Here is a 23,271-nt window from a genome sequence, read left to right as displayed (position 1 = left end):
TACATTTGTAGAAGTGATAGATGAATTTTGCCCGATTACATTTTAGTTATAGGCAGATTGCATTTTTTATTGTTAAGTTTTGCATTTTAAATATTGACTGTTTAATTTGCATTTTTTTATATATAGTCGAATTTTTGCATTTATATATAGTTTATTTTGCATTGTAGACAATTTATGTTAAAATGCAAAACTTAATAATATAAAATGCAATTACTAAAATACAATATGCGGAAATGCATGTACAATTTCACAAATGTGTATTGCATTTTTGTGTTAAACACATTGCATTTTTCGTGCCACATGGCCGTACGTGATTGGATGTACGTTAGCACTCTAATTAAAGATGCACCCTAGTGTTCCCCGTGGAGCATTATATAAATTAGTCAAACTATTAAACGTAATAAAGAAAAAATTATGAAAATATTACATCAAAATGTATCTTTTTTATTTTAATAACAGTAGTCTTCAGATTTTCAATGTTTATAGCGAAGGGTTTAATACGAAACAGCGAGACTGAATCGACATCTCCGAACCTAAATTAGATTTATTTCTGAAAGAAAGCGTTTGCCTTTGGGCCTTTGGCCGACGAGGTTGAATTCAAGCTTTTCAGCTCTACTATTACCTGAACCCTAACATCGATTTATCCACGCCCTAGCACCCCCTTGATTTCAATTTCTCTGTCATTCCTAATTGTGGGTTTTTAAATCAATAAATTAGGAACGGTGAAAGATGTCAATTGATTTGATATTGAAGCCGTCGTGCGGTGCCTGTGGATCGACGACGGAGCTCTACGGCAGCACGTGCAAGCACCTGACGCTATGCGTGAGCTGTGGCAAATCTATGGCCGAGAAACGTTCCAAGTGCTACGAGTGCGGAACCCCTATCACTCGCCTGATTAGGGTTCGTCATGATTGGAGAAATTTATTGAAATTTTTCAGAAATAATTTCTTGTAACGTATCCCTACATTAATTTCAGTATGCTTATGCACATAACTGGATGGTTCAACTGTAAATCTGTTGGATGTCAATTTGAACGCCGACTCTTAATAGTTATGTTTATGAATTGTTTATCTGTAGACAATTTGGAGTGCCGAATATTAAGTTAATGAGTTGTCATTTCTGTGACTCGAGTAATTCAAAGTTTTTTCTAGCAATCTTACTCATTGGTTAACTTCTCCATCCAAGTATAAGAGAATTGATTGTTTGTTTCTGTAATATACTTTTACATGAACTGAAATATCAAGTTAGTCGGTGTGCTTTAGCATCTGAAGTCAAAATGATGCTTGTCTGTTTATGTCTATAGGTTTCAAGGTTCTAGTTGACATGCCATGTTATAACCAAAACTTGAAGTACATTTATGAGTTTTAACTGTAACCATTACTGGAGATAGTTTATAGGCTCTAAAACTTGCATTGTTGTAAACATTTGGCATAGAGAAAGTGAATATTGGTGATATGAACTGCATTCATTAATCTGTTCTTTATGCTCACTTGCATCAGAGATCATTTTCCTTGACATATGTTTAAAAGTGGATGTTATGTGGTGAATGTAGGAATATAATGTACGTGCCAGTTCCAGCAACGACAAAAATTATTTCATTGCAAGATTTGCCTCAGGATTACCAAATTTTAAGAAGAAGAATGAGAATAAATGGACCTTGCAGAAGGAAGGTTTGCAAGGGCGCCAAGTCACAGATACTCTGAGGGTACTTCTTGTCCCAAGTCAATATCTAGTTCTCATTTGTTGAAACTTGCTATACCATTATTATAATATTGTGAAAGAGTTCTGTCATGCATTTGATTGTCTAATTTTTCAATCTCCTAACATGTCCTTCTGTAGACAATTGTGAATCTGTGATGTTGTTCCAGTAGCCTTGTTGTTAGGCAATAATCCTTTCTTTTCATTTTTTCTCAACTTTGCTATTTGTAGTTGGGAAAGTTGCTATACATGGGTGGATCCAAAATTTGAAAATGAGTCAGCTGAAAATTTAACTATTCGGCGCACTCAATTTTATACATATCAAAATATTTTGATGTTCACACAAGCTGTGCCTTGTGGAGCTTCAATACATAAACTCATCAATAACTGATTCTGTATCTTATGCTACATATAACAGAATCTCTTTCAATTCAAAGTGTTAACAAAATTTCTTATTTTTGGGTTGGGCTAAATTTGGGTTAGTCTTAATATAATGCTCCCTCCACCCCATTTTCGTTGACACATTTTTTGGTCACGGATATTCAGGAGAGTTGAAAAGTGGTGTGAGGAATTTATATTATTTAAAGTTCTATGAGTAATAAATGTGTCTTAAAAAGAAAACGTGTCATGTTAAATATGATGGCCTAAAAAGGAATACATGCCATGAATAATGGGACAGAGGGACTACATGGGAGTATAAGAAAAGGTTTTAGGCCAGAGAACAATGCAGCCACTGAATAGATCCACCCCTGTTGCTATAGTAATCTTCATGACCCTCCCCTCTTTTCTTGTACTGAGGTATATTTAGAATAAGATTACTGCAAACACTGAATTTAAATTGGCAGATTCAGCACATTCTTTTCTTTTTTAATTTTTTTGTTATTCAATAACCGATTGCATTCATCATTTAATTTTGCTATGTAGGAGAAATTCAAGAATAAACCTTGGCTACTGGAAGACGAAACGGGTCAGTTTCAATTCCATGGTCACCTTGAGGGCACACAGACAGCCACATATTATCTTCTAATGCTTCAAGGAAAGGAATTTGTTGCTATTCCTGCTGGGTCCTGGTAATCAACATTTTTACGCCCATGTTATTGCTCTTTTGAATATCCATTTCATAGTTGTTGATTATAGGTACAATTTCAACAAAGTGGCACAATATAAGCAACTAACTTTGGAGGAAGCTGAAGAAAAGATGAATAATAGAAGGAAAACAGCTGATGGCTACCAGAGATGGATGATGAAAGCAGCAAACAATGGAGCTGCAGCCTTTGGTGAAGTTGAGAAATTTGATGGCCGGGAAGGTGCATCTGGTAGTGGGAGGGGGCGCAAAAAAACTACAGGGGATGATGATGAAGCCAATGTTTCAGATAGAGGAGACGAAGATGAAGATGAAGAGTCAGCAAGAAAAAACAGGTTGGGTCTCAACAAGAAAAGTGGGGATGACGATGAAGAAGGTCCAAGAGGTGGTGACCTTGACTTTGATGATGATGATATTGAGAAGGGTGAGTGTTGATATTTTTCTCTTTGCTCATGATTCTGTTACTGGATTCTCATATGCATGTGGTGGTTTGAGTGTGTAGGAAAAGTAGAGATGGTTCTATCATGTTGTCAGTTAGCAATGACATGATGACACAGACATTTCTCACTTTCTCAATTTAATTTTTTGCCAACCATCTGCTATAGACCTTTCAAGTTCATGAATCATATATACAATGCTCTGAATCTGTCATATTTTACGATTAAAACACATTTTTCAACAGAACTTAAGTTTTGAAATTAATTTTTTTTGCTAAAATATAATTTGAAATATATTTTATGCTTTCTAATTCTCGGTTTACTCCTTTTCAAGCGAAAATTGTTAAAAATTTAGAAAACTACCTTTATAACTCAATAAACCTTCAGTTGGTGTAAACCGTATTCATAATATAGCTCACACATGGAGTGGCTATTACCTAGGAAAGGTCATCCCCCCTCTGACCTTTTGATGATTGTCATCAGGTGATGATTGGGAACATGAAGAAATTTTCACTGACGATGATGAAGCAGTTGGAATTGATCCAGAGGAACGTGAAGATTTGGCCCCTGAGATACCTGCACCTCCAGAAATTAAGCAGGTCATAATTTGCTGTTATTCTACCTTTAGAACTTAGCTGAGTTTCATATATACTGGAATGAAGGAACCTCATGATAAATAGTCAATAGAATCTTCCATTTGCCTAAAGCATGCATGCATATATTTTTCTCGATGTTGCAAGTTTGATTGATCCCTATTCACGGAGTAGCTGATGTTGCATAAATCATGCAATTTCTTGAGTGCCTATCAGTTATTATGTCAAGATGTTAGTTGTTTAAATTTTTATAGCTGATAAGCATATAAGCTAGGGCGACCTAACTAAACCAAAACCATGAACGTCCCGAAATGGCAAAAAGAGACATTATTTCATGGTCGGAGGGAGTACATGTTATAGGTTTTCAAGGAACTAACTTTAGATGATGAACTTCTTCCTGGTCTTTTTGTAGTTTGAAAGGCTGTCCGCTGTAGTATGCTTGGTGGATCACTGAGTCTGGCTGAATGTGCAACTTAAAAAAAGATAATTTGCTTTGCAGTCCATTTAATTTGGAGCAAATGATATATTTTCCCTGCCAACCTTTTATTTTCATTTCTCATAGGACATTGACACAACTACTAAATGCTTATGATATCCATTAGCACGATGCATGTTTGTGATTGAAGCCCCAGTTTAAATGATGATGTTATTCTGGTTATTTCGTTTATCTCAGGATGATGAGGATGAGGATGAAGCTGACGAAGATGATAAGGAGGGAGGACTGAGTAAATCTGGAAAAGAGCTGAAGAAGCTACTTGGGCGATCTAATGGGCTGAATGATTCCGACTCCGAGGATGACGACGATGACGATGATGTATGTTATTTGATGCCACATTCTAATTTGTTGTTTTTATCTCAAGGAGTTTATATCAACACACAAATGCATTGCCTTGGTGGTGTGGATTTTGAACCTGATAAACATCCAATGTCCTGCACATGGTTTCTTGGAAACTAACCTATTTGCATTGTTTGGAAGCTTTATGAGAAAAAAAAATTATTTTGTTTTTCAATAAAAAGAGGCCCCATATCCATGAACTTTAGAAAGTTTAAATTTGTATTTGTTCAAGTCAAGGTTCTGAACCCAGCTTATCCGGATATTTAATTTTTCCACCTATGTTAGGCGGATGATGATATATCACCTGTGATCGCCCCAAAGAAGGAAGCTCCAAAAGAGGAGCCAGTTCATAACAACAGTCCCCTTAAAGCAACAAATTCTACATCTGGTCGTGGGACACCATCTACTTCAAAATCGTCCAAGGGGAAAAGAAAAGTCAGCAGTGATGATGCAAAAACACCGAACAGTGCACCTTTAAAGAAAGTGAAAACAGAAAATGTGAGATTGCATTTGTGCAGCAGTGCTCATTTACTTTTATGCTGGTCCTCCGGTTCTTCCATAGGTCAATACATTGTGTTTGTGGTTGGTTTATTCAGTGGAATCTTTTATTGGAATACAGGAAACAAGAGCTGTGAAAGATGAGAATGCTTCATCCTTAAAAAGCGTTGCACATCCTAAAGGTGCAATGCCACCCACATCATCAAAAAGTGTGTCAGCACCAGCAACTGGACCAGTTACTGAAGAAGAAATTAGGGCTGTTCTACTACCAAAGACGCCAGTGACCACGAAGGATCTTCTGGGTAAATTCAGATCCAGATTGAAGACAAAAGAGGTCAGGAAATTCATATTCTGCTGTTTTTTCTCCCTCAAATTACCTTATGCTATGCATGTTTAATTTTTATTTTTTTTTCAGTTCTTACATCTTTTCAACACTTATGAAAAGTTAAATGTTGTTGGATCGATTTGGTTTATTAAAAGTTATGGAATATCTGCGGTTTCCCCCTTCTCTGGGTTGTGTGGATTACTGGATTTCCAACTATCAGAAAGATCAAATAAAACTGAATTCCCATTGCTTATGAAAGTATTTGGTTTTTTTGATGCTGCTTCTTGAATGGCCAGAACAAAAAGTATCTCCTTTGATTATAGTCGAAGCTACTTCTTTCCCTGTGGCCATCTCACTGCTAGTTTTTTTGAAAAGTAAATTGTTGTTGTATTGTGTTGTTGCATGAAATCCCTGACCTGGCTTCAACTTATAGTGATTAGGGAGTCTGTACAAATAGGTGTTGGACGTACGCCAGCCATATTAACTGTTATAAATGATTCTGGTTTATGAGTCCTATTTTTAACATGTCTTAAATGACGTGAGCCTATTTGTTAGCACATCACCCATCCTATGCTTAGGCTCCAGTGAGACAACTTTGGCCATGATAGGCTCCTTATGTTTTAAGCTCTTTGTATATTCATACAAGATTTGTATGTGGCTCATAGTCAAATTTTCAGCATTTGTCTTGGAAATGTTAACTCTAGGCAAGTTTGTGTGGATGCAGGAAAAGGATTCTTTTTCAGCTATAATGAAAAGGATATCAAAGATCCAAAAGACCAATGGTGCCACAAACTACGTAGTTCTTAGAGATAACTTGGCGTAGTGACTTTATACCTCATTGCAACAAAAGTTGGTTTATTGTGGGAATAGAAATTGGTGGAAGGCCAGAGAGAACAATACGAATCAATGATCAATTCGATTGCTGAAGTCTACTTCTTCTTTTCTTTGGGATGCATTTCCTTTTTATAGCCATAATAAGGATAAATCATCCTCAACGCTGGTGACGAGACTTACATTTGGATACAGTATAGTTAACCTACACTAGACGTGTGCCGCTATCTGAAACTATGTTTTTGTATTGTTGTATACATCTGGATTTGTGTTGCATCTATGATCTATCCAAATAAAACTTGCTGATATCTAATCTAGAATGCATCCATTCCAAATTCCAATAGGAAGTTACGAATTTTAGTTAAAATTTATGTTGACATGAACGGTGTACATGGGCGTTCATTGAATCAAGAAAACTGAAACAAATCGGGAGTGGTAAGCAGTGAAACATTTATAACTGAAAATGCAAACTAGGGTCGACAGGTTTATTAAGTTAGTATTCCACTAATTAAGCTTGCAATAATTAATCCCACATTAGTTAGTAGTAATATTAATACGAGTAATTGCTAAAGGCGTGTAGGTGGTAAATCCAGGTGGCAGCAGGGAAGAGAAAACACAAGCTGCCGTTGAAACGGGCGGCGGCGGGTGATGGGGGAGGTTTGTATGGAGGAGGAGGCAGCACCTTGAGTGGAGGATACGGGTCAGAATCGTGGGTGCGGGTGACAGTGACGGGCAGCTTGAGTGCGTTACGGAGGAGGAGGCACCTTAATCATTTTTTATTTCTATCTCTTTTCTACCTTTTCAAATTCTCATTAAAATTTGTGTCGTTCCAAATTCTCTATTTTTATGAAACAAACGGATTATAATTAGTCAAAATCAGAATTCAAATAAATGATTAAACATCTCAATTTAATCTATACATATATAAAAAGCAAATTTTGACACTTTTTAATAATTATTTTATACAAGGGATGTACATGTATATTTGTAACTCTTAGAATTGTATTAATAATATTTAATGCATTACACTAATTATGATATAATAAGTATTATGTATCCAATAACAAATTTAGAGGAAATAATATGCGATAGTTGACGTAGCATAATTAGCACTATTTAATTCTAATTAACCATTTGCATTAATTGTTAGGTTACGTTGAAATATATTTAATGCATTACACTAATTATGATATAATAAGTATTATGTATCCAATAACAAATTTAGAGGAAATAATATGCGATAGTTGACGTAGCATAATTAGCACTATTTAATTCTAATTAACCATATGCATTAATTGTTAGGTTACGTTGAAATAAATACTGCATTAGAGATGAAAATAATTAGGTCGTAGAAAATGAAAAGATTTAGGGAGAAGAATGTGAAAAGATTATGAATAATCTTAATATATTTTTTAACTATAAATACTACTTTCGAATCTATACATATGTAAAAGACGAGTTTTAACATTCTTTTGAAATATTTATAAGTTTTGAGGTTTAAATATGAATATTTATGAGTTATATATAGAGATGTGATCAAATTAAAACTCTAAATATTGTACAAACTCAAAATTAAAATCTGAACCATTGAAAAATGTCAACAGATTACAAAAAAACATCAACAGGAAAATGTCAATAGAATTTCAATGGCAGTCAATAATTGATGTTGTGTTGATATTGTGTTGACATTAAAATCTTAAAATTTTACAATGTGTTGATATTGTATTGAAACTGCGTTGAAGCTATGTTGAAGAGTTTGTACAATATATAAGTTTGCATTTTATCACTACCCTAAGTGATTAATTATAAAATAGATGATGATTGACATTATAATTACAAATTTTCAATTATTATTTAGAAATTAATTATAAATTATTGCATGTATACAATGTGAACGGCTAATCATCATGGTGAAATAAATAAATGTGCATTGAAACTCATTTATTCATAATAAGAAATGTATTATAACTTTTAATCTATGGCTAATAACAACAAAAATGAATTAGAAAAGTCAAATTTTGTAACCTCTATTGTCTTAATTTTATAATTATGTTGTTTTAATTCCATGATCTCTCATGGACTAATTTTGTGCCTATAAGGGTGTGTTTGATTGGTCTGAGAGTATTGTGTATGATAGGGTAGTTGTATATGGTTTGATATGATAGTGGTGATAGTACTATATCTCAATCCAATGTTTGTTTGGGCTGATTGTGCAATTCAGATAACTTAGTTGGTCTTTGTTTGGTCTTGCACAAATCCTAGATAGCACCCATGAGTTACCAATATGCCCTCACAATTTTTTTATATTGACGAAATTGTCCTCGTCAGTCAAACCCTTTTCATCGTCAAAATGTGAATTGGCGCTCAAACACCAAATAACTCGCGCCTCTCTCATTTCGCAACTGTGTGAGAATCGTTTAGGCGATTCATCACTCTCAAATCCCACACATATCTTCGGCGGTCCGACACGAAGATTCACCTACGTAAGTTTGCTCTTATTCACCTTCGTCAGTTTGCTATTATTTACAAGTTATGCAGTGTGGTTTGACAATGTGGGTCGTAGTTTTTTGAATTGGTTGATGCTTTTTATATGTGTTGATCTAGTAGAAATTACATAAGACAAGGTGTACCCACTTTATTCATCCCCCATTTAGGAGCATTAGCAGTAGTGGTTGCAGATGTGTGAGAGTCGGTTGATTGAAATTTTTTTTGCTGAAGGGTTTGTTCGCAAATCCTCAATGTCCAGGTCGCGAATGGCTTCTCAGCAGCTAGGGATGAGCGACGACGATGGTAGCCCACCACCAGAGGGTAAATCGGTTTTAATATTAAGTTTGTGATTGAATATATTAGGAGGTTTATTCTCTCAATTGATGCTTTGACTGTCGTTCATTTAAATTTGTAGGTAGCAACGATTTGGGTATGAACAAGCACGGGAAAGCAGACAGGTCGAGGCGCGTTTGGAATGTTCGCGAGGAAGAGATTCTAATGGCAACAATGAAGGAGCTGGCAGCCAATGGCTGGAGGGGAGATAATGGATTCCGATCAGGATATCTTGTGCGTGCTAAGGAGGCAATCAAGCGTGAATTCCCGAATACGGATATCTTGCCTCATCCTCACATCTATTCGAAGATTACAACGTGGAAGAGGAATTACAGTTCTCTAAAGATGATGCTTAACTTCAGTGGCATTGGGTTCAATACCGACGACAACTACCGAATAGACGTTGATGATGAGTCGTGGGCACAATTCATTAAGGTTTGTCATAATGTTGATAAGTTTAATGAGTCGGCTATATGGATTTCACTACTATTTTTTCATCTATGTATCAGCCCAAACAAACTGAACTATTCTTACATCTTGCATCCTGGTTATCCTGTATTTAGATGCATATTTTAATGCTTTTCTATCATCAATTATTAATGTTTTGGATATTAATATTTGACTAATGGGGAACATTCGGAGAGTTAAATGCCTACATATTGATGTTTGCTTCCCTCCATGATCAGCGTTGCATCAACCATTCTGCTACTTGTTATACATATCTTGCTTTGCCTACGTTGTTGCTCCTAATTTCACCTTAGTACTCCCTTTTGACAACTTGCAGAAAGACAGCAATGCACGGTACATGAGGAACAAGTCTTGGCCACAATATGAGGACTGGAAGGAGGTATTCGGAATGAATCGTGCAGATGGTGAACGCGGTGTAGACGTTGCGGCGTCAGCTGATAAGCTCTATGGTCACAAGGAGGTCTCTCCTGATGATGCTGGTCCATCCAACACAATGACTCTTGAGGAGCTATTCCCGGATGAAGTGTACCCCGATGGTGTTCTCCCCGAGATGGTGGATGAGAGCCAATCGTTTACTGAGTATGTTGCGCCTGTTACTGGTGCAGGGGCTGAAACAGGGACCGGAGCATCACCTGCGGCTGGAAAACGTTCGGTTGCCGGTCGAGAATCCGGCTCTAGATCTGGATCGGGGAAGATGGGGAATAAGGTACTAAAGAAACAGAAAATAGAGGAAAAGATGGATGGCGTCCTTACTCTCATGGGCCAGATACACAATGACACCAATGAGCGGCTTAAAGAGATTTTCGCTAGAATTGGATATGAGTTCGACCTCAGTACCAAAAGGGCCGAAGTGTTTGATCAAATGAAAGGTATTCCGGGTCTAACTATGAAACAACAGTTCTACATTTCAAAGAAGCTTGTGAAGGAACCTGAACTACTTGACCTCTTTCAGGGATTGAACGAGACTGCTCGTGCGGCCTTTGTCTTTGATCTTTTGGAGACCGATGGAATGCTAGGCTGAACAATGCTGGCGCGTAATTGGCAACTGTTTCTTTTGTCGAACTCGATGGAGTTATTTTCTTTTATATGTTTAACCTCAAACTTTAATCAGGGAGGTCGCTTTATTATCGCTTAGTAGGCGTTGATGAGTTGTGGATGCATTTGCATCATGTGAACGTATATGCATAACCACAACTCAAGTATTTTGTAGTAATTATCGTATTGAACTTTATGAACCGTATGACATTCTGGATTGTTGTTATCAATTATGATTATACATGAATGAACTGTGTTACGAGTGATAAACTATAGCATACTGCACTTATACTTCAAGGTTGAATACTTGCATTTAAAACAACCTATTCGACGATTAGGTTCATGTATCAACACCCAAGAAAACGAGACACTCTTTGAATACCTTGATCCACACCTATTGACGGACCAGTTATGGGTCTGTGTTACGTGCACTAGGGCAGGGACTCCACGATGCACAAGATGAGGCCTTCGGAGAAGATAAATTTGCTTTCTTGACTTGCTGAAATCGAGTGGGAGACTTAGTACAAGACGTTTCACCGCCGCATGTTACGCCTGTATCGAATAGCTTGCGGCGAATGCGACTAATTTTACCCGGCAGCGGTGAAGTCACTTCGTCCGAGTCGGCAGGTGAATCATATGGAACGAGCTTCGTGGGCGTGTCTGGTACAACTGATTCGGAGAGCACGATGATCTCGGTGGTGTCGGACAGAGTAATCACCTCACGAGCGAACTCCTCCTTCACGTCATTTAAGCCAAACACACTTGCAAGAAGTGTGGACTCCGGCTCGTCGCGGTAGTAATACGCAGCTACCAACGCATCCCTCTGCCAATGCAAAGTGAGCAAACATAGAAACGATGATATATAATACTTATTTTTGGAGTTACATTTTTACATTTTAATATGATTTCCACGAACCTCTATAATAAGCTTCCACGCCTGGTCTTCGGCTGTCACGACCCTCGCATCCTGGTTCCATAGGACTCCATGTGTAGCGACCACCTTCTTAAATAGTCGATATCGAGCCTTCAAATGTTTGCAGCGCTCGGAAACATCTTCAGTTGATAGGGCTGCTCCAAATGGATGGTTTAGCACGGCACGAACGTTGTTGATGACTTCATCGGGCAAATTAACAGCATCCTAGTCACGGCCCCTCCTCAAACTGATCAACGTGGAAAGAAGTAAGGTATCCATCTCTCGGGACCATTTCCCTCTGTAGAAGAATGTTGCTTGCTGCGGAACACGGAAGTTCTTTGTTGAGAGAATACTAACAATTTCTTTGGTAATGGTTGAAGCACCTAATATAGAAATCGAAACCTAAACTAGTACCTCCTTCTTCATTAATGTTTATGGTTGAGCACTTTCTACCCTTTAGTTGATGTATGTGTAGTCTACCTCAAGGACGAGGTTCACGTTATTCTCGTACTAAATAGATGCCATAAAAAGGAGAAGTTAATTAATTTCCTGCAAGTATATTATTTTTTATTATCGTGACTTTACTTATTCAGATAAGGAAATAATAATACACCCATATTGCTTTGCCAAATATTAGAAATAATCTACACAACATACTAGGCCACGTTCAACGCGTTATTAAGGTCTAATATTTTCAATATATTATTTTTTTATTGTTTGGGAATCCCCGCATAAACATTAGCAATCATATGACATCAAGTGTTGATCATACGCACATGTTTCATTTTTAATTGCATTTAAATAATTAATTATATGCACTCACTTCAAATGACTATATAAATGTAGATATAATTGTGGAAATTAGTTTCCATCAGAAACACGAATATTTGGTAGACATTATTAATGCCGAAAATCATGCAAAAAAATGCCGAAAATGATGAATATGAATGGGCAAAAATATAATTAATATTATGGTGAGGCATAAATGTGTAATACATATGTCCATTTTCTCCTATATGAACTACAAAATATGGGTTATGTTTGACCAAATAAATGCACAAATATCTTCCCATCTCCCCCTATACATAGCTATGGATTAAAAGCTTTTATTGCAGATCTGCTCTATCAATTTTGCAGCAGTCGGTGGCGTATGTAATGCCAAGAAGAAGAGTCCATTTATTTGGCCCAACCACCCACCTTCTCGATGCAGTGTTATGCCTAATCAAATTCAGTCATAGCACCTATTCATGGTCGTCATTTTTCTTATTAAATAACCCATTTCCTATCGCTGCATTCCATAGACAAATCCACATCTCAGAACACTGTGTTAGTAATACAATGGCCGGTATCAATAGTGTTAATGAGTACCACAGGCTCCCTTCGTTCATCAAGAAGTTCTCTGAGGACGTTAACATGAACGAGATGGTAAGGCTGCGTCTTATTTCATTACTTTCTTCATATATTCTAAGTATGTTGTGCTTTTAACTCTGTTTCAATTGATAAAGCGTCTGCCACCAGAATTTGTGGCAAACCACTACGATGATCTCCCTTTCAACTGCTGACTTGTGATGCCGAGAGGGGGGAAGTGGCCCGTTCGCCTCCTCAAGATCGCCAGTGGGTCGTTGGGTGGCCCGAGTTCTGTTTACTCAACCGCATTGTCCACGATGACACTCTTGTGTTCACTATGGTCGAACCCGAGATTTTCCATGTCAAGAGGTTTAAGAATAGAACCGGTTGCCCCCTCCCCCCGAGTGATTTGACACGTGAGTAGACGAACATACGCCCTTATCTCAATTAGAATAATTCACATGTAATTTTTGTTCATTGTCTAAACTATTATTTTGCATTTGAATTGATAAGCGGTCATGGACGAGGACTCCGACCAGAGTTATGCTGCGGATGTCGATAGTGAGGATGATTATCAGCCCTTTGAAACGGAGATCCAATCCTCCGACGATGATGATGAGCCATATGCTCCCGATGCGGGGGTGATCGACGTTGATGGATGCCCGACATTTGTTGTCACCCTGGACCAATCCAACATCAGACGAACTTTGGAGATACCTTATGCGTTTTGGCGCCGTCACATTCGAATGAACGCCCTGAACGACCCAGTCTACTTCAATGTTAACGGAGATAATTGGCACATGAATCTTGGTCACAGCCGGACCAAAATTTGGGTCAGCAAAGTGTGGCGGCGTTTCAAGAATGGCAACAACTTGGTCGCGGGTGTTCGTTGTCACTTCAAGCTCGTCGATGTGAATGAGGTCCAGTTCTACGTGTGGTTTGATCGTCCATAGGCTATCTTGTGGCCGCCTAAGCGTTGTGTAACCTATCTACTTTATCCCTAGTTTATGTGTGTAATTGCATGGCAAGCATACCTAATTTTTCCAACTTTGTTTGTTATGTTAGTGCGGCCATTGGGAATTTGTTGTTGTTGTGCTCATTTTAGTTCGTGTGTAGTAGTCTGTCGTGTGTAAGATATTATGTAAACACCGTGTTTTGCACCAAATTTTAATCCATATGGTGTAATCGGTTTCAGTGACATGACTTTGTGTTGTTTAATACATTGTATTTGTCACAATATCATAGGGTGTAATGCAGTTCAGGTAATGACTCTTGAATACATCATTTTGAATTACATAAATCCAGACACAAATGTTATAATGTTGAAATAAATGGCACAACATGAACTTTAAGAAAAGTACAAGAGTGGAAATGTTACATATGTTTAACTACGATTATTCGACTAGGTAACAACAAGAACTCAATTCAAATGATACATCAGCCTAAACATTTTGTCTCTCTGCCCACATATCTCTAGCAAGATCATCTCGTTTCTTGTTCCAAGAGGCGGATGGTTCGACGGAGCTGATGTGATCAGCTCCGTCATGTTCGGCGACACTTTCATCCTCATTCTCTGTCTCATTTGCCAATTCTGCCTCAACCGGATCTACCGCCATTTGAGCTCAGATGAAATTATATAGAAGGAAACATGCGATAATCAGACCGGTTTGTATATCTATCGGGTAGAAGCTGGCAGATTGGAGGATACCCCAGCGCATCTTCAACACGGCAAAAGAGTGTTCGATGACATTCCTTGCCTTACTGTGCCTCAAATTGAATAATTCTTTCGGGGTTTGAGGTGCCTGTCTTCCGGGTCCCCATTCTTTCAAATGATATCGGACCCCTTTATATGGCGTGACAAAACCTTCTGCATTTGCGTAGGCATTGTCGCAGAGATAGTAGCAACCTGAATGTAACACCAACAAAATTTTGTATGATACTATAACAAAGTCAAACGAAGAGCTTGTGTACAACTAACTTAAAATATATCACCTTTTGGTACTTTGAGCCCTAACGGTCTACTAACTGCATCTCTCAAGATACGTGAATCACCTGCCGATCCTTCCCATCCGGGGAGTAAGTAAATGAATCGAAGTTGTGGATCACATGCGGCAAGGGTGTTGGTTGTGATGTGTCCTTTCCTGTTCCTATATCGAGGGGCATTAGCAACAGGTAATCTTACGTTGATATATGTTCCATCTAAGGCTCCAATACACCCCTGCGTGTAAAAGTCATAAGAATCATATATAAAGCTAAAATGTTTTAACAAGATTAGAGAATGTGTGAACCTTAAACCACTTCCAGCGCCGGTCAGTGCAACCATCTTCTATCGGGTGGGGCATTACCAAAAATAGACTGTGAAGCTTGAGAATACCACGAAGCACAGTATGGATGTACTTCGAAACGGTCTGAGAGGACCGCATAAAATTGTAACCAACAATCCGAGATTTCTTGTGGTGTGATAGCACACATAAGAACATCGCAACTTGTTCTTCAACAGACACGAATTTCTGATCAATTAATCCTACCCGATCACAGAGAATACGACATAGACGCCCGGTCTGTCAAACGACCGGTCCTTAAATTATCTATGCACGACCGGTCTGTCAAACGAACAAGCCTATCTAACTGCTTAACATGGTTTGGTATAGAATTAACCATTTGTGATTGATTAATTCTATCCAAGCGCTTGCGCTTGCGTGTTTCCGGGACAATTAGTGTGAGCATGAATGATATGAGAAGCATATTAATTTGATGATTCCGTATTATCTCCTCTAACAAAATCAACAAGGCTGTCATTTCATTTCTCCTATCCCCACCCTGATCAAGCAATACAAATACATATTGTCGGTGAAAAAACAGAGCTTCAATGACAGCTACAACCACAACAACAAACAAAATAACACTACAAACATTTTCCAGATACAGATCTACACAAAAAACATTATCAAAATTAACAGCATCCCAATCACAAATGATTACCCGAATGTAAACTGCAGTGGATTCAACAACTCATGTTAATTATAACTAAATCAGATATTAAAACTTTCAGGTTTCGGGGAAAATTCCAGAATTGAATATCCATGAAAATCTAAAGGAATTTGAAGTGAATTTGTCTTTGAATTAAATTTTGTTGTACCTTACCACCGTCTTCTTCATTAGCCATGGAAATCGGCTTCCCAAAAAATGTCGACCTTGCGAGATGGTGCAACGGAATGCTGTGTCGATTTGAAAGTGGAAATAAATTAGATTTGAATTTTTGAATGAATGAATAGTGTCAATTGTTGTGAAATAAATTTTACCAACAATATTCCGACTCCAATTTGTCTGCTGTGCCGGTAAATCTGTCGCCGACGCCAAAACTTTCGACCCAAGCGGTTATGAAATTGGAAGGGGAGAGGATGAAGGGGAGGGGTGTTTTGGAGAGTCAGATGTTCACAAGGCTTTCGGGGTCGCGACATAGAAGGCTATCCCACCCTTCCGCCTGGTTAGCCATATTGGAGATTCACTGCTAGCTATCTTAAATGAAATCGGGTCGGCGTTGTTATCACGGGTTATCATGGAGTGCTATCGTACCAAACAAAAACTACATACAACCTAGATAGCAGCCCTTATATAGGGCTATCAGCCCAAACCAACGCCCCCTAACAGGCATAGAGTTGTGGATGAATCACACACCAATAAAAGCATTATCCATTCTCTCTCAAGTTCTCAACATTTTATTGTACATTTTAGGAACATTGTATTACTCAATTTTTTGAGTCCCATCTAGTTCATCGGTGCCTAGCGGGTTTGAGATGTTATGTACGTTAGGAGGATTTCATCTTTGGGGATAATACGTCAATCCGAGAGCACTAACCATGATGTAATTTGTCTTGCTGAAAGAGGGGTTTTCTCAACTAGACTTATAGGTCAGTTTATTTTATAAATTTTATTGTAATTTCCATTTCATGTATTGTTTTTTTTTTCTTTTGATGGCAATAGTTAGAGTACTGCGTGTATATATGGTTCGAGAGTTTTATCCCAATATTTCGTACAATTCTTAGAGAGGAAAGAATCGTAACATTCTTGACTTGAGAATTTTATCCCAATATTTCTTACAATAGTTAGAGTATCACGTGTATATATTGTGATTTACATTTTTCAGTAGAGAGATATGAATGATTGTTTTAAACATATTTTTCAAAAGTATCAACACTTGATACTCTTTTCTTCGTTGTCCAAATAATTGTGTTTGTCTTGGTTCTATTTTAAATAGTGGAGTATATTTGAATTGTTATTTATAGTATATTTTTCTATTTTTAATCTTAGTTATATTATTTTTTATTTTAATTAATTAATTAATAATTTAAAATCATATGATGAAAATATATTCCTTCGTGCATCGCACGTGTGTTAACACTAGTGTAAACTAAAGCCCAACAAAAAAAATAAATGAGCCAATAATACTAATTGCATGTAATGTAACTAATGAATTCTACACAGCGTGGTTTCGAATATTAGAGCATCCACAATAACAAGGACTAACCAATAGTCTAGCACTAGGACTAACCAAAAACACCTCCTGCCACGTCACTAAGACTAACCGCAGCCTGTTACATCACTAGGACTAACCACAGTACAATAATAGGCTAACACTAGGACTAGCCGACAAAACAAATTGAAATATACGATTTATTCATTTTAATTGTTGGTGTTTATAAAATATTATAAAAATGAAGTGCAATAAGTTGTAAATAATAATAATAATAATAATAATAATAATAATAATAATAATAAAATTAGTTAGTTCGTCCTCTGTCCGTGCAGTAGCGGACTAAAGGTACGACTAACGGTTAGGGCGTGGATGAGCGCCCGTCCTACTTCGGGACGTCTGTCGCGTTAGTCCACTATTATGGACGGACATTCCCATGCCCTAACTGACTCGATTTATTTTAAACACGAGAAATACCCGCAAGTGTACGGGGCTAGTGTAGCAATAAACAAGTATGAGTATCGTATCCACGAAGACAAATTGTGCAGCTCAAGTACCACGAACCAATTTTGACTACTATCTAGAAAATCCGGAAGAGTTGATTTTGATTTTTGAAAAACAAATGAACATAAACAAGACACAAGTATGCAACAAAAGACGAGTTTCAAATAATAGAACGAGATAGAGTCTTGGATCCAACTACAACGAACACGATGTGAACAACTCAACAACTTCGATTACCCAATTGAAGTCTCTAGGATTACTAGGAAAGCCGCTAGTCTAGGCTAAGCCCTCTCTCGAGTGCACTTAACCAGTTGATTAATTATTAATATTGAAGCCTCCTTCTAATACGTCACAAATAACTCCTTAAAACAAAAGGCTCAAGCCCTCACTCTAGAATTCCTTCTCTTGAATGCAAATTGTCTAGGTGTTGTTCATTCTTTTAACAATCCTAATTAGGTATCTCTCGATTACTCAAACTAGGACAACAAACCCAATTGGTAGCTAAGCAATTGAATTGAAAAGGCACAAGAATGAAACAAAGAAATCACAAGAGCAAGGGTAATCAGAAGTCCTTGAATTAATCCAAAGCATTCATTGTAGTCTTCACCAAAACTCTACAAATGATTTAGCTACTCATATCCAAAGCAAATTCACAAGAGAAATCCATAGAAAAAGAGTTGAACATAGTAAACTAATAAAGATACTCCCAAGGGTGAATTGAATGGGCAAATCGTCTTCGTCTTCAAACTTGTTGATGAATCGGACTCTTTGACGCTTCAATCAGCTCTCAAAAGGTGGAAACTGCTTCTGGGGCGTCTCGAATCCGTTCTGGAGTCGAACCCTAGGTCCTATTTATACCCGGGGCGAAAAATAGAAATTCAGCTGCAGACGAGCAAATCGCCCGGCCGGGCGATTTCTAAGCAACAAAACGCCCGGTCGGGCGTTCTTCTTAAGCGCGAAGTTGCGCAAAACGCCCGGCCCGGGCGATTTCAGAGGGGAAAACGCCCGGGGACAGAGAATTCGCCCGGCCTGGGTGGCAAAACGCCTGGCTAGTTGTGTGAAAACGCCCGGCTTGATCTTTTGGCTGTCATTTCGTCCGTTTCCACCTGTTTTGACTACAAAAACTCGACAAACTTATCAGAGCACTCTAACTAAGGGATCATGGATGAAAACTCAAGTAATGTGCTACAATATACTCAATTAAGCACTGTAAACCATCCAAAACACTTGCTAAACTACGAGTTTATCACTAACCGCTAGTCCCACCTTTAATCCTACTTTTAGTCCGCTATTGTGGTTGCTCTTAGAATGAAATTAAATCAATTTGAGCCACTTGCCAACTAATGTCATTTATCTCTCGCCTAGTTGAGAGTGCGCGCAAATCATCCAAAAATTGGCTGCCTTTTTTTTTCTTAAATTTTGGCTCATGCAATCTAATTGTTTGACAAAATGTAAACTTTTATAGTTTAAACCAAAATTGGTTGATTTTTGCTCGATTGTTGCCTTAATTGATGCAAGAGCATCTTTTTACCTATGATTCATTCGATTCACTTTCCCATTCATGTTTGATTTGTTTCAAGTTCTTGATTCTTCAATTTAGGATTTTGAGTTATCGAATTTTTCTACTCTTTCGAGCTAGCAGGTTGTGGCTGTGGATGGCATCCGCCAGCGGCGATCGGTGGTAGAGAGGGAGTTGGGGAAATGAGCGACAATTAAAACACATTCTTATATCAAAACGCATAATAGTTTTGTAATACCAAATTTGCACTGTTAGATCAAAAAATGGATGGTGGATATCTAGGGTTTTTGTCTAGCATTAGCTATTTGTGAATAGGGCATTACATACACAACCCTTAAAACATTACATACGACTGCACTCAGGACATTAAACAACTATCATGTGTTTTGATTTAAGCATGAGTTTTAATTGCTCAATTCATGTAATTTTAAATTGATGAGATGGATCATAACAATATTGTTTTGGTTCAGTAGACAGTAATGAGGTATCCGATCGGTTTTAATTTCATTGGAACTAAAACTCAATCAACATGTTAAATTAACGGTTTTAAAGATAAAGTTTAAAGATTACGGCAAGCAAATATCGAACTCCGCTCATGATATTTCCAACTAATCCTTTGGCGTGCTTTATATTGCTGACTTTTTAAGTTGTTAACTCTGATAACTCATCACCATAGTGTATTTTTACGATGATATTAAAATATCAACATATAATGTCAACAGTGTCTTGACATCTTTAATACAATGCGTTGATGAGTTAGCAGAGTTAGCAACTTAAAAAATTAGCAATTGATCACACCTCTCCATCCTTTATTATAACTATACATCTACACATCACATACATTTAAAAGTAGGGTCATAAAAAGGAGAATGAAAAATATACATTTAAACTTTAACTCTCAATCCTTTATTATAACTATACATCTACACATCACATACATTTAAAAGTAGGGTCGGAGAATGAAAAATATACATTTAAACTTTAACTCGGCTACTCAATCTTCTTTTTTGTCTTTTTCAGAAATTGGCTAAAGTATCTCTCACGCAATTAGCTTCTTGCAGTTGACTGCAACCTAATGGGTATTTTTAATCGAAAATGACTCATTAATTGCTACTCAAAATTATTACTGTGTGGAGATTGTTACGTTTAGTTTTGGCTGCTACTAGTTTTCCTTATATAGTAGGGACAACTGCACTTAGACGAGAAGTTGTCCAAGTTCATATCCTTACAATCTCTCTCTAAATATGCGAATAACTCAAATTGGTTTTAAATTTTGTACGGCTCTGAATTAATTTGGAATTGTTTTTTTTTTTTCTTAAAAGGCACTATACTTATTTGATAGTTATATGGAGTAGTATCAATTTAATTATACCTGATGTAGTACTATTATTTTTATAAAATCCCCATTAGAATGTATCGACCCGTAATTGAGGAATGATGCAAATCCCAGACAAGCCCGGGACCCTCTTTCTATTACTCATGTACTCCCTCGTATGCTTTAAAACATATGCTAGTTGATTAATCATTAAAATTTCAAAGAATTTGGACATAATTTTGGGTCGAAGAAGTTAGCCTTATCCGGATTAATTACTGAATCTTCGAGTCTCCACATGGCATTGGATGAGTGGGGTGATTAATCTAAAAAATATAAGAGGAAGTGAGAAAAAGTTAGTGGTGTTTTTGCATTATTTATCTTAAAGACGCGATTGTACACTAGTCGGGTCGCCATTACAATTAATATTTTGCTAATAATTAAGCTGTTGCATTCTTTTGGTACTAAAAAATTGATCAATTTGAAGTAAACGCATTCGATGTGTTTCTGGCAAATTCAGCTATTGCAACATTGTTTTGTCGAAGGCATGGGATTCATTTACTGAAAAATTCAATTGTAGTTAGAGCGGTATATATTATATTCCCTTCGTCCCATTTTAGGAATCCCGTTTAACTATATTTGGATGTCTCATTTTTGAAGTCTCGGTTGATTTATTTCATAAATGATAGTAATAGACTTCACATTCCATTAACTTTTTTAATCAACTTTTTGGATTAAAAAATAGGACGGAGGGAGTATGAACACGGGAACTAGTGAACATTTATATTTACTCCATATGAATTGAAGAACATTAATGTATTGAGCATAAATAATTGCATTTACTTTTATTTTATATTATTCCATAATTTCGCTTTTCTAGTATTCAAACTCTGAAATTGCATTCATCCATCCCCCAAAAAAAGCATTCATTTTTAAATTTGGTGTTCCAAAGGGTCGGGTTTGAACTTATCCATGAACATAATAAATTGGTAAATTCTCCTAAATAGTATATTAAGGAGATGTTCGGTTGACAAAACTAAATCTCATGATTAAATATGTATCATGTTTGATTTATAAGATTGACCCCCACAACTTAATCCTAGATGGATAGTCTCATGATTATTAGTCATAGTTTCACCCCTCCAACTAAAATAATCTCACAACTTAATTCTAGATGGATAGTCTCATGATAATTAATCATGACAACCGAACGCCACCTAAGTGTTTGTTTGGTAGCCTAAGTGATTATTTGGTAGATAAAATAAGGTACATGATAGGCCATCAAAGCCCACCTCAATTCGCTAATGCCCGGAGTGAATTAGTTGAAAACAGTGAATTCTTTAACAACCCAAAAAAATGAGATAGTATATCCTTATCTTAAAATTCATTATAATTAATTATCTTTTGCTAATTGAACAATATGCGCTAAGAAAAACAGAGGAGAGAAGAAAGAAGGATAAATGATAAAAAAAAGTTAAATGGATTGAGCAGGGAGAATAGCAGGTAGAGAAAGTTGTCCAAAATAGTCTTTCATGCCTGAAGAGTACTGGACAAAAATATTACCACTAGAAAATGCAATTAATGTCGTTTTTTAATAATACTCTTTCCGTCCCATTATAAGTGATTAACATTCCATTTTTGGTTGCCCTATTACAAGTGATTAATTACCTTTTTTAACAGAAAAATAAAACTTAAAACTTAAAGAAATACATCACTTATGATGGGACGGAGGTAGAGTATTACATCACGAAACATGTGAAAATATATATATTTTTAAAATACAAGAATCGTAAATGTACAAGTGACAAAATATTGGGACTAAATTTAAAGTTCTTTTTATATATACTACTACTGTATTTTACAAACTTTTTGATGATATTTGAAGTTAAATAAATTTGATTTTTGTTTAAATGGTGCATTTTAATTAGTTGTGATGAGGCGATATTATGAAACTGTTTTTGGTTTACGGAACGTTCGAATCAATGCAATTGGCATATGAGTGAACTATTTATCAGGGATAAGGGAAAAAAAAATAGTACTCTTTTCATCCCAAATTAAGAAATGAAGATAGTAACTTTTTAGTATAGAATTTAAGAAAATAATAGTATTTAATTAGTTAAATAAAAAGGGATAAAATAGATAAACAGATAATATAATAAAAAAAGAAAGTAAATAATTGAAAGAGAATGAAATAGAAAAAAGAATGTAGTAAGAGAAAATAAAAATATATAATTTTTATTAATAGAATATATAAAAAATATACAACTCAATTAACTTGGGATAGATGGACTAATAATTAGTGGAGTAGTATTACTTATTGAACTATAATTAGCAAAATGACTAAAATTGAACAAAATTACTACTCCCTCGTGTCCATCATTAGGAGTCCCAACTTTTTAGCGGTACGAGTTTTGAAAAATATTAAGGTAAGTGGATGAAAAAAAGTTAGTGAAATGTAGGTCCCACACTCCTACTTGTATATATTAGTTTTAAATAAAATGTGAGTGGAATGAGTTAGAAGAATGTGAGACTCCTGTTCGCGGATGAACTAAAATGAAAAAATGAAACTCCTATTCGC

The 23,271-nt window shown here is 36.5% G+C and overlaps 2 protein-coding genes across 2 annotated transcripts; both read left to right on the top strand.

Annotated features, from left to right (window-relative positions):
• The first annotated feature begins 448 nt into the window (after window positions 1-448).
• On the top strand, window positions 449-6,609 carry RAP74 (transcription initiation factor IIF subunit alpha RAP74). The gene is made up of 10 exons (XM_048085713.2): window positions 449-590; window positions 718-900; window positions 1,553-1,705; window positions 2,623-2,768; window positions 2,836-3,206; window positions 3,703-3,818; window positions 4,486-4,626; window positions 4,933-5,145; window positions 5,267-5,479; window positions 6,195-6,609. Exons 2-10 carry the CDS (start codon window positions 730-732, stop codon window positions 6,291-6,293), a joined length of 1,623 nt encoding a protein of 540 aa, XP_047941670.1. The 5' UTR covers window positions 449-590; window positions 718-729; the 3' UTR covers window positions 6,294-6,609.
• Window positions 6,610-9,196: 2,587 nt separating this feature from the next.
• Window positions 9,197-10,610, top strand: LOC125189976 (uncharacterized). Its single transcript, XM_048087184.2, has 2 exons — window positions 9,197-9,556; window positions 9,906-10,610. The coding sequence occupies exons 1-2, from the start codon at window positions 9,221-9,223 to the stop codon at window positions 10,608-10,610; spliced, it is 1,041 nt and encodes a 346-aa protein (XP_047943141.2). The 5' UTR covers window positions 9,197-9,220.
• Window positions 10,611-23,271: the final 12,661 nt, after the last annotated feature.

This window comes from Salvia hispanica, chromosome 5 (assembly GCF_029641045.1).
Source record: "Salvia hispanica isolate PSC_SH4W2 chromosome 5, Shi_PSC_v1, whole genome shotgun sequence".
Lineage (NCBI taxonomy): Eukaryota > Viridiplantae > Streptophyta > Magnoliopsida > Lamiales > Lamiaceae > Salvia > Salvia hispanica.
Note: the sequence above shows the minus strand (reverse complement) of the source record. Positions and strands in the feature narration are given on the sequence as shown.

Excerpts from the sequence above, each read along its gene's own strand:
- RAP74 (XM_048085713.2), top strand. The coding sequence starts at position 730 with ATGTCAATTGATTTGATATTGAAGCCGTCGTGCGGTGCCTGTGGATCG. Across the intron at positions 1,706-2,622 it reads AAGTCACAGATACTCTGAGG|GAGAAATTCAAGAATAAACC; the intron begins GTACTTCTTGTC and ends TTTGCTATGTAG. Across the intron at positions 4,627-4,932 it reads ATGACGACGATGACGATGAT|GCGGATGATGATATATCACC; the intron begins GTATGTTATTTG and ends CACCTATGTTAG.
- LOC125189976 (XM_048087184.2), top strand. The coding sequence starts at position 9,221 with ATGAACAAGCACGGGAAAGCAGACAGGTCGAGGCGCGTTTGGAATGTT. Across the intron at positions 9,557-9,905 it reads CGTGGGCACAATTCATTAAG|AAAGACAGCAATGCACGGTA; the intron begins GTTTGTCATAAT and ends GACAACTTGCAG.